The following is a 12,780-nucleotide window of genomic DNA, read 5'->3' on the forward strand; positions in this document are numbered from 1 at the left end:
CACGCACACCCACACACACACACACGCATATACACACGTACGCACACCCCACACACACACACGCATATACACACGTACGCACACCCACACACACACACAAGCATATACACACGTATGTACACCCACACACACACACATGCATATACACACGTACGCACACCCACACACACACACGCATATACACACGTATGCACACCCACACACACACACGCATATACACACGTACGCACACCCACACACACACACGCATATACACACGTATGCACACCCACACACACACAAGCATATACACACGTATGTACACAAACACCCACACTTGACAAGATGACCTTGACGAGCTACAAATGAACTGCCTCTAAATGTCTGCCTGTACAAACTGACAATTGCAATGATGAGAAAGCAGTAGGTCTATGTTACAATGAGTCTGACATGACAAAAGTATATGCTGTTACAGGTATACAGTACCTCATGATAATTAGGACTACATAAATGGGGATGACTCAGGATATTCAACCACTCTTGAAAAAAATATGAACACATCTGGATGAAGGACCAAATTGGTTTACTAGACATGTTCTTCCAACAGTGGTTAGAGCAAGTTTATTTTTCATTCCTTATATTTTGGGTAGACTGTGAACGACAGTATTGTTTTTCTTTTGGATGAGCTAGATAATCTTGTTAAGTTCATCAAGTGCAATTGAAATGTCTCAGAGATATAGACAACAATGCATGAATGTTTCAAGCCTAAGAAGCAGGCGTTGGTCAATAGCTGGCACAGCTACATGCTTTTGAGCATGGCACCCACTACCCATGGATGAACTAAGGTGCCACTCTCAAACCGGCATGGCATTTGTTTGCTCATCCACATGCTGTAATGTTACAGTGACTGTGAGTCTGATTATCAGAAGGGCACACATAGGTTTATTCAAGATTTAATTCATGTTAGTAGTTGCTAAGTTGTTAGTGCAGAGTGATACAGCGAAGGGCTAACCCCTCAATAATGACTTGTTTAACACGAAGACGCCTGGAGATGATGAGATTGCCCTTATGGTCTGCCATGAATCTTAGCAGGTTTAAAAAGTCAAGGCCACATATTTAGTCTCCTATTATATGCTCAACAAACTAACATGTACAAACACTAATGAGCCCTGGACGTCGCGAGGAAGTGGATTGCGCGCTCGGCTCCTCTCGTGTCTTTACGCATCTCATTAACATTCGTCGCTTGTTCGTGATGCTGAAACGATCTCCAGCGCACGGAGCAGAGACTAGAAGTGTTCCTGTTTGTTAAAGGAGGTGTCGACGACTCGCAGGAGGACAGCGCGAGAAAGAGGAGCGGAAGAGACAGTTAATATACAATTCTTTCACTGTTGGACCTGGAAAAAGGGAGCAAGAGCCCTAATTTTCTATACAAAAACCACCTGCAGAAGAAAATAGTCACCAGTGATTTTTCCCGGACAGCAAATCTTCAATATGTGTCGGATCTAACATAGACCATTATTGTGTAAACAAGGAATATCTCTGTTCTTGGGTGGATGTGGGCACATTTGTTGTGGAAATGCCTAAGCTTATGAATTCATCGGTTTTCTTTCTACCAGTTTTATGGGGGTTGGCGCTTGGTGGCTCTCAAAGTGTACAAATTGGTATGTATCAATCACATAAGTTAATTGAAATGATATATCATTGGACATAGGTCCAGCAAGTAGACTAGTGATTGTGCCAATGCATTATGAAAGGTGGTCATGAAAACATATCAAATAAATTAACAATACAACATATTGGAATAGTCTATGCACAAATATATTGAGATGTACAACTGTTTCTATTACAGGTGGACTCTTTCCAAGGGGTGCTGATCAGGAGTACAGTGCATTTCGGATAGGAATGGTTCAATTCAGCACACCCGAATTCAGATTGACGCCCCATATTGACAATCTGGAAGTAGCGAACAGTTTTGCCGTCACCAATTGTTGTAAGTAACAACTGTAACCCATTTCAAGTCTCTTTACTTAAAATGCACATCATTTTCATCCCTTTCAAAGATATCAATAGAAACACAGCGAAACTATCAATTGATATTTTACATTACATTGAAACGGTGCATGCGTAATTTGTGTGCGCTTATTTTAGTTCGTGAAACCATATCTGTTGTGGAAAGACATAGAAAAGTATGCTGTTTTTGTTTGTATAATAAGATCATTGTTAATCTTCGATTCTACGAGAAATGAGAAGGTAATGTTGGTTTCCACAGTAACAGTCAGTCGTAGTGATGACTCCCATGCCACAGGCGCGCGTAATGTAATGCATGATAAGCACTGGGGAATAATATCCATCGTCGTTTTGTTCATATTTTAATCAAATTCAACATATTTTTATTATCTTTTGTGAAATATTTTCACAATTTGCAATAGCTTATCATCTCAATGAAAGACGTGACTGAGGTCAAAAGGCATTCAAGCCTGTTAATGGAAAATTCATGGTCTTGGAAGACCCATAAAGACCTGAGTGCAGGCCTTTATGGTTCCACATTTAATAGTCTATGTGCATTTGTTATCCTTATTTCGTCATTACCTTGATAAGGAAACTGATCTATATCCGGTATACATTAGATGTAGTTCTGTGGAACAGAAAGAAAGAAAGTGTAAGAATGAAATTATACAAACAATTGCTTCCCTTCGGGCAGAAATATGATTGAGGTTATTGCATAGCCTACTTCCAGTGTTTGTGGATTAGAATCTTGCCTAACACATTCGTTATGTTATTAGGTTCTTGAGCGCAATTTCTATATCTATTTTGGGAACAATCAACTGCAACAATATATATTTCAAAACTGACAGTATTTGATAGTTTAGTTTAGAAATAATAGGTTAGATTTGATCTGTGCACTGAGCTATTAATGAGCGCGCGCTCTATGGATGTGCTACCAATTTCATCTAGCTGTTGCCAAGCGACAGTTCGTTTTGAAAAACGTCTCGGAGGTATATCAAAATTATATTTTAAATAGTATGTGCATTGATTATCTATATAGATTACACAGTTTTCATATAAAAGCATGTTGCATTAAAGTTCATCATTGCATCGCGCGACAGATGCCTGATAATGCTGGATTGATATAACGGTGACGACATGTCAATCACAGCTTGGGTTCTATCTAAGTAACACCATGAATGCCCATGATTGTGATGTCAGAGATGTTCTTAAAGACTTGTAGATGGCTTCATTCCCTTACTACTCTACTGTAAGTACGAAGCAGATGGATTCATTGTAACTTACAGATTTGCCTCACTTGTTAAACACATATGCCATTTAAAAGCTTTTCCGTCCAGGAAGATTATTTCTATGCTCTTCGGAAGGGAAAAAGCTGAAAGCATGTTAATTGGACATACCGTAGCGTTTTAGTCATATGTGTTCTTATCATTTATTTGAACATATAGGGACAATAGATATGTGATAACCGTGCCTGTAGTCAACAAATCGGTCAATGGACCAATTCAAACTCAAGTAAACCACTGGTCAAAAACACTTACTTTTGACAATACAATACATAAATATATATATATATATTTTTAATTATATATGGGGATATACTGCATATTACTAGAGAGCGAGAGGCTCTTCTCAAGGTTTTGACTGTATGCTTTTAAACCAGTAGATGGCACTATACATTACAAGGCATTACAGGACTTCCCTTTGTATTTAACACATACATTTTCAGCTGAGAAAGCACAATTAAAACTGGGCACAGAGACATTTATAGGAGCCCTATTAAAATTACATAGATCAATTTGCTATTCATTAGGTGAGACAGTGAATTTAGGTCCTGACAAAGTAACCAGTAAATGGGGCATTTTTCATGCAAAGAAAGAATGATATCACTGGGATGAAAGACACTCTGATTAGCTAAATCACCAAGCTGTATTGAGGGCATAAGCTTCCCTTACAGGTTGAGGGCATAAGCTTCCCTTACAGGTTGAGGGCATACGCTTCCCTTACAGGTTGAGGGCATACGCTTCCCTTACAGGTTGAGGGCATACGCTTCCCTTACAGGTTGAGGGCATACGCTTCCCTTACAGGTTGAGGGCATACGCTTCCCTTACAGGTTGAGGGCATACGCTTCCCTTACAGGTTGAGGGCATAAGCTTCCCTTACAGGTTGAGGGCATACGCTTCCCTTACAGGTTGAGGGCATAAGCTTCCCTTACAGGTTGAGGGCATAAGCTTCCCTTACAGGTTGAGGGCATAAGCTTCCCTTACAGGCTGAGGGCATACACTTCCCTTACAGGTTGAGGGCATAAGCTTCCCTTACAGGTTGAGGGCATAAGCTTCCCTTACAGGTTGAGGGCATACGCTTCCCTTACAGGTTGAGGGCATACGCTTCCCTTACAGGTTGAGGGCATACGCTTCCCTTACAGGTTGAGGGCATACGCTTCCCTTACAGGTTGAGGGCATATGCTTCCCTTACAGGTTGAGGGCATAAGCTTCCCTTACAGGTTGAGGGCATACGCTTCCCTTACAGGTTGAGGGCATAAGCATCCCTTACAGGTTGAGGGCATAAGCTTCCCTTACAGGTTGAGGGCATAAGCTTCCCTTACAGGCTGAGGGCATACGCTTCCCTTACAGGTTGAGGGCATAAGCTTCCCTTACAGGTTGAGGGCATAAGCTTCCCTTACAGGTTGAGGGCATACGCTTCCCTTACAGGTTGAGGGCATACGTTTCCCTTACAGGTTGAGGGCATACGCTTCCCTTACAGGTTGAGGGCATAAACTTCCCTTACAGGTTGAGGGCATACGCTTCCCTTACAGGTTGAGGGCATAAGCTTCCCTTACAGGTTGAGGGCATAAGCTTCCCTTACAGATTGAGGGCATAAGCTTCCCTTACAGGCTGAGGGCATAAGCTTCCCTTACAGGTTGAGGGCATAAGCTTCCCTTACAGATTGAGGGCATAAGCTTCCCTTACAGGCTGAGGGCATAAGCTTCCCTTACAGTATGCCTTGTGGGATAAGATCATTCATAATCTGATTTAGTGGATTGACATTTTCTCAAAGACATTTTTGTAAAGGTTATGCAGTAAGTCCGAGAATAATTCCATTACTGGGATATTGTTGTCTATGCTTTAATGGTGACCATAAGAAAAACAAGAACGTGTACAAATGTACTGAATAAATTATTGTTGGGCCAGTGGTACTTCTACCATGTATCAAAGCTATGGCAGGAGAGATGCCATATTGTGCCATCAAGAGTACATCTGGTACATTCTAGATCTGCTGCCAACTCTAGGAGAGTAGATAGAGGCTGCCACTGTGTGTGTGTGTGTGTGTGTGTGTGTGTGTGTGTGTGTGTGTGTGTGTGTGTGTGTGTGTGTGTGTGTGTGTGTGTGTGTGTGTGTGTGTGTGTGTGTGTGTGTGTGTGTGTGTGTGTGTGTGTGTGTGTGTGTGTGTGTGTGTGTGTGTGTGTGTGCATGCATGTGTTGTGTGCATGCATGTGTGCCTGCGTGTGTGCCTGTGTGTGTGCATGCATGTGTGCATGCGTGTGTGTGCCTGTGTGCATGCCTGCATGTGCCTTTGCATACGTGTGTCTATGCACACTATTGTGTCTTGATGATTTTCCACTGACCAATTTCAAAACAATGAATACTCCCTCTCTGGGGTCTCATGGAAGAGATATAAAGTCTCTTGTAAGAAACAGATGATTTAACACATCAAAAGTCCCTTATTTACATGGTTAACATAGTCTCTCTAGACATCTGCATTGCCTCCCACAATTTTCAAATGCCTAGGGTCTCGTTTTCAAGATTATGGTTGACTTGCCATGCTGTAATTTCCTGCATTCTTCTGCAATCTGACTTCGTTATGATGTAGTATTCATGCTGTTTACACTTTTCACAAATTACCAAAAATCTGATGTATGCAGAAAGCATTTTCATTAAAACCATATCCCACTATTAAAGAGAACACTGTGAAATATTTAATATGCTAGGAAGTTGGGCCGGTCAGAAATCGAGGTTAGGCAGGTCTCTGTGGACCTTAGCCTGCCCTGAACACGCTCCTTAACCAATCCGCTTCCTAAATTACTCCCTATTCCCTATATAGTGCACCAGAGCCCTATAGTGCACTACATAGGGAATAGGGTGCCATTGGGCACACACACCCTCTCATTTAAGAATCCTCCATTCACACATAAGTGGCATATCTCTAAACTACACAGAGCTGAAATATCAATTGCACACTTGTTCAAACACTCTTTTCAAGTAATATCATAAATAATAAATATTAATTGTAAAACTAAGTCATCTTCTCTTGTCTCATATGACATGGCTTAGCACGCTCACTGCCTCAGAGGTAGCCAGGTCAAGTCTCAAATAACATGGCATAGCCCACTCACTGCCTCAGAGGCAGCCAGGTCAAGTCTCATATGACTTGGCTTAGCCCGCTCACTGCCTCATATGCAGCCAGGTCAAGTCTCATATGACATGGATTAACCCGCTCCCTGCCTCAGAGGCAGCCAGGTCAAGTCTGTCCACGTTGATGTGCTCTATATGGAGTCACTGTGCATAGATGTCACTTGTCTGTCAAAGCAAGTTAGAACAGCTAAACAATATTAAGCTTGATGTTATTGCTTTCTAGGCTGCTGCTGTATGTTCAACCAATGAGAGGACACATCCACCCCTGCCAGGTATTTGATGAGTGATTCATCAGATTTAGAATCAGCTTCCCCTTCCCCATTTATAACCCTAACTGTTATGAGGGGAAACAAAAAATGGACCCGAGATCAGCTTCTAGGGGTAACTTCATCCAATTCCTAATTCTCTGTTCAGCACCACATCAACATGTCATCCTTATCCCACTGGAGCGATCTTGATGTGTTCACTCAAATATATCTTATCTTTAATCTGATCTAGGACCTGATAAACAACACTCCTGGCTCCTACACACACCCAGTATCGTGTATCAAACTGTAGGCTACAGTATACCCAAGGGCAGAAGGCACTGTAGCGACAACTCTATTTACTCACAGTCCCTGTTCCAATCTAGATTTTGAAGGCAGAGCACTTCTTTACCAAGGAGAAGGACCACAAGTATGATTATGTATCAGCAGTCCTTGACATCTGAGACTCAAACTAGTATGTGGAAACCCCTTAAAAAGAGTGGAATTGAGCACACAGCCATCAATCTCCACAGACAAACATTGGCAGTAGAATGACCTTACTGAAGAGCTCAGTGACTATCAACGTAGCACCATCATAGGATGCCACCTTTCGAACAAGTCAGTTCATCAAATATCTGCCCTGCTAGAGCTGTAAGTGCTGTTATTGTGAAGTTAAAATGTCTTGGAACAACAACGGTTCAGCCGTGAAGTGGTAGGACACATGAGCTCACAGAACGGGACCGCCAAGAGCTGAAGCGCGTAATACATAAAAATCATTGACCTTGGGTGGAACACTCACAACTGAGTTTCAAACTTCTCCTGGAAGCAACGTCACCACAATAACTGTTTGTCGGGAGCTTCATGAAATGGGTTTCCATAGCTGAGCAGCCACACACAAGCTTAAGATCACCACGTGCAATGCCAAGTGTTGGCTGGATTGGTGTAAAACTTGCCAACATTGGACTCTGGAGCAGTGGAAACGCGTTCTCTGGAGAGATAGGGCTAGGCGTTCCGCTAGCGGGACAACTTCCAGTCAAACTGGAGGCCGCAAAATTCAAATAAATAATCAGAAAAATTATGCATATTAAACATGTAGGTACATACAAGTGTCTTATAATGCTTGAAAGCTTAAATCATTGTTAATGTAACTGCACTGTCCAATTTTCAGTAGCCATTATAGCAAAAGCATGCCATGCAATTGTTTGAGGACGGCGCCCCACATCAAAATATTTTTCCACCGGCACAGGTTTCATAAATTCACAAATAGCGATTAAATATTCACTTACGTTTTGAAAATCTTCCTCTGATTTGTCATCCAAAGGGTCCCAGCTATAACACGTAGTGTCATTTTGTTAGATAAAATCCTTCTTTATATCCCAAAAAGTCTGTTTAGTTGGCGCCATCGATTTGAGTAATCCACTTGTTCAACATGCAGAGAAAGAAATCCAAATATCTACCGCTGAACTTTGTTAGAACAAGTCAAAAATGTTACCTGTCCCAATGCATAGTGCAGACTGTAAAGTTTGGTGGAGGTGGAATAACGGTTGGGGTTGTTTTTCATGGTTAGGTCCCTTAGTTCCAGTGAAGGGAAATCTTAAGACTACAGCATACAATTGTAGACAATTCTGTGCTTCCAAATTTGTAGTAATAGTTTGGGAACGCCCTTTCCAGTTTCAGCATGACAATGCCCCCATGGACAAAGCAAGGTCTAAACAGAAAAGGTTTGTTGAGATCGGTTTGGAAGAACTTGACTGGCCTGCACAAAACCCTCACCTGAACCCCATCGAACACCATTGGAATGAATTGGAATGCTGACTGCGAGGCAGGCCTAATCACCCAACATCAGTGCCGACCTCACTAATTCTCTTGTGGTTGAATGGAAGCAAATCCCTGCAGCAATGTTCCAACATCTAGCGGAAAGCTTTCACAGAATAGTGGAGGCTGTTATAGCATCAAAAAACTCCACGTTAATGCCCATGATTTTGGTAAGAGATGTTCGACGAGCAGGTGTTCACATAAATATCTACACTTCAAAAGGGCATCGACAACACAAGGTATACACAGTGCTGGATATATTGTCCTGCCTAGACCCATTGGTAAGATGGCACAAACAAATCTGGGACTAGGCCAATATTGCCCCCTTCATCACATTTGGACACAGACAAACAGGTGTGTCTATACAGATCATAAGCGCTGTTTATATTTCAACTTACAGTCATATGTAATACAGCGCATGCTGTAAGTGGGCTCAGCAATTGTATATACATGTTGCATCATATTTCTCTGTCTGGTTTAACCCTTTAGTATCCACTGGTCACCATTTAGCTCAGAATTTGGAAGATTCAAAAATGTTAAATGCAGTGGAATCCTCGGTACATAGCTCCATTAAAAAGGTGTGGCAACGAAGGGGTTAAATGAGTCGTGAATCCCTGTCCACAGGGAGACTTGATATCATAATATTTATGTAGTCAATTTGATACGGGGTCAATTTGGAATGCCCAAATGATTTATTCTGTTTGTTCTATTCTAGATATTTGCAATGGTGGATGAATTCATTAGCCATACTAGATACTAAGCTCGCTACCCCTCTGATGGAGAGGAGGTTGTCTTTAATCAACAATATGATTACGATTTTAATCGGGCCGCTGTTGTAGGTTTATTTCTTATTACCTGTTCTCATCAAAAACCCTAACATCTTTGTACGTGTGTATGTTTGTGTGTGTCAGTGTGTGTGTGTATGCATGTGAGAGAGAGAGAAAGAGAGAGAGAGAGAGAGAGAGAGTGTGACAGACTGTGATGGGCAGAGTAGCGAGTGGGCGATGGAGGATGGCCAGAGAGAGGCAGTGAGATAGAAACTCAGACAGACAAAGAGAGAGATGGAGAGAATTGCCTTATTCTCCATCCAAACAACCCATTGAACAGGCTTATGTAATGCCACCTATGAGACAGACAGGGTATCAGTATGCAGCTAAGCAGCCCAGGTCCATTAAAGGAGACAGGATGATTCATATCTATCCAAAACCACCACGATGGGTCTAATCGATAGAGGGAGGCCTCTTCTCCTTTTAAGAGTAAGATCATTTTATTGGTCAATTGGACACAAGGTCCAACCGAAATTTGACTTCCACTTTTAACCCAACCCCTCCGAAAGACACATACATACATCTCTGTGTTCTGTTCTTAAGAAGGGACTGTAGATTTCCTCCATTCGAGAGACCAGAAACAGGCTGACCTGGTAGATATGTCACACAGACCATTACAATGAGCTACAGTCCTTACACACAGTTCTTTCACCAAGAGATGACATTCTCAGAGTTGACCGCCCCCACCCACACCCATCTAGTACAAGACCTAGTTCTTCTACTGTGGCTAAGCAGTGACTGGAGAGAATTGGAGAAGGGGAGTTGCATCAATTATCTGACAGATTGATTTCCACTCGGCTCTTCCCCTCATGAAGAAAGTAAAGGTAATTGTGTACCATCCAATAAAAACCTTCTAGTACGGCTGACCTTTTAGCGAGACCTGGCTCGGTCAACTCCATTCTAAGTGAACGTGGAATCAAATGGGGCTGCTATAGTTATAACGCAATCGATGTGCCCCTGTTGCACAAACACACAGCATAGTGTTGGAATTTCATTTACTCTCTTACAGTAATGACAACCTGAGGCTATTGAGACTTTCTTCTGTGTTTGGATGATGTGGGTTCGATCCCCGGGACCACCCATACGTAGAATGTATGCACACATGACTGTAAGTCGCTTTGGATAAAAGCGTCTGCTAAATGGCATATATTATGTGTTATTCTTATGATCATTGTCACGAAGCCACACCCATCCCACTGGTGTTAGAAGTTCAGAAGGAGAAAGTGTAGGCTATATAGAAGTAATGACGCTCAACTAGAAAATCATTTAACCAAACAATGAGGGTTTCTATCATCGTAATGGAGATGTAGATTCCATCTCACATCCCAGTGTTCCAACTTGTAAACAAGGCTGCATGGGATTTATCTTAATGCGACTCCGTGTAGCCAATGGCAATGTCTGCTTTAGATATAATGCCATGAGCCACTTGGGTATTTGACAGCTCAAACACAGTTCCACCTCAGACACCGTCAAAACATCAGTTAGGTGGATTTCGGCTGAAGTGGATCTGATTGAATCGGGCCCTAAATGTTCCACTGCACAATAGCAGTGGAGGGGCATCTCTTGCTTATGATTGGTAGTCCATTGTGGTTGTATTGCTTGCTTATGATTGGTAGTCCATTGTGGTTGTATTGCTTGCTTATGATTGGTAGTCCATTGTGGTTGTATTGCTTGCTTATGATTGGTAGTCCATTGTGACTCTATTGCATGCTTATGATTGGTAGTCAATGGTGGCTGCATTGCTTGCTTATGATTGGTAGTCAATGGTGACTGCATTGCTTGCTTATGATTGGTAGTCAATGGTGACTGTATTGCTTGCTTATGATTGGTAGTCAATGGTGACTGTATTGCTTGCTTATGATTGGTAGTCAATGGTGACTGTATTGCTTGCTTATGATTGGTAGTCAATGGTGACTGCATTGCTTGCTTATGATTGGTAGTCAATGGTGACTGTATTGCTTGCTTATGATTGGTAGTCAATGGTGGCTGCATTGCTTGCTTATGATTGGTAGTCAATGGTGACTGTATTGCTTGCTTATGATTGGTAGTCAATAGTGACTGTATTGCTTGCTTATGATTGGTAGTCAATGGTGACTGTATTGCTTGCTTATGATTGGTAGTCAATGGTGACTGCATTGCTTGCTTATGATTGGTAGTCAATGGTGACTGTATTGCTTGCTTATGATTATGATGGTAGTCAATGGTGGCTGCATTGCTTGCTTATGATTGGTAGTCAATGGTGACTGTATTGCTTGCTTATGATTGGTAGTCAATGGTGACTGTATTGCTTGCTTATGATTGGTAGTCAATGGTGGCTGCATTGCTTGCTTATGATTGGTAGTCAATGGTGACTGTATTGCTTGCTTATGATTGGTAGTCAATGGTGGCTGCATTGCTTGCTTATGATTGGTAGTCAATGGTGGCTGCATTGCTTGCTTATGATTGGTAGTCAATGGTGGCTGCATTGCTTGCTTATGATTGGTAGTCAATGGTAACTGTATTGCTTGCTTATGATTGGTAGTCAATGGTGACTGTATTGCTTGCTTATGATTGGTAGTCAATGGTGGCTGCATTGCTTGCTTATGATTGGTAGTCAATGGTGACTGTATTGCTTGCTTATGATTGGTAGTCAATGGTGACTGTATTGCTTGCTTATGATTGGTAGTCAATGGTGACTGCATTGCTTGCTTATGATTGGTAGTCAATGGTGACTGTATTGCTTGCTTATGATTGGTAGTCAATGGTGGCTGCATTGCTTGCTTATGATTGGTAGTCAATAGTGACTGTATTGCTTGCTTATGATTGGTAGTCAATGGTGACTGTATTGCTTGCTTATGATTGGTAATCTGGTGATCCCAGCGCGCACGACCCACGTGGAGTTCCAGGTCTCCGGTAGCCTCTGGAACTGCCGATCTGCAGCCAACAAGGCAGAGTTCATCTCAGCCTATGCCTCCCTCCAGTCCCTCGACTTCTTGGCACTGACAGAAACATGGATCACCACAGATAACACTGCTACTCCTACTGCTCTCTCTTCGTCCGCCCACGTGTTCTCGCACACCCCGAGAGCTTCTGGTCAGCGGGGTGGTGGCATCGGGATCCTTATCTCTCCCAAGTGGTCATTCTCTCTTTCTCCCCTTACCCATCTGTCTATCGCCTCCTTTGAATTTCATGCTGTCACAGTTACCAGCCCTTTCAAGCTTAACATCCTTATCATTTATCGCCCTCCAGGTCCCCTCGGAGAGTTCATCAATGAGCTTGATGCCTTGATAAGCTCCTTTCCTGAGGATGGCTCACCTCTCACAGTTCTGGGCGACTTTAACCTCCCCACGTCTACCTTTGACTCATTCCTCTCTGCCTCCTTCTTTCCACTCCTCTCCTCTTTTGACCTCACCCTCTCACCTTCCCCCTACTCACAAGGCAGGCAATACGCTCGACCTCATCTTTACTAGATGCTGTTTTTCCACTAACCTCATTGCAACTCCCCTCCAAGTCTCCGAC

General features: G+C 42.5%; 1 protein-coding gene across 10 annotated transcripts in view; it reads left to right on the forward strand.

The window, feature by feature from the left end:
* The first annotated feature begins 1,251 nt into the window (after positions 1-1,251).
* Positions 1,252-12,780, forward strand: part of LOC123993513 (glutamate receptor 2) — a 65,178-nt gene continuing 53,649 nt past the window's right edge. For 6 of the 10 annotated variants that reach the window (XR_006831460.1, XM_046295721.1, XM_046295724.1 and 3 more), the window contains exons 1-2: positions 1,253-1,640; positions 1,829-1,969. Coding sequence is in view for 9 of the 10 variants with exons in the window: in XM_046295721.1 (XP_046151677.1) it covers positions 1,556-1,640; positions 1,829-1,969 (226 nt within the window). In the remaining variant the exon portion in view is untranslated. Of the gene's footprint in view, positions 1,641-1,828; positions 1,970-12,780 lie in introns of all 10 variants that reach the window. The other 4 variants (XM_046295720.1, XM_046295723.1, XM_046295726.1 and 1 more) reach the window with 2 other exon arrangements.

Source organism: Oncorhynchus gorbuscha, linkage group LG13 (genome assembly GCF_021184085.1).
Source record: "Oncorhynchus gorbuscha isolate QuinsamMale2020 ecotype Even-year linkage group LG13, OgorEven_v1.0, whole genome shotgun sequence".
Taxonomy (NCBI): domain Eukaryota; kingdom Metazoa; phylum Chordata; class Actinopteri; order Salmoniformes; family Salmonidae; genus Oncorhynchus; species Oncorhynchus gorbuscha.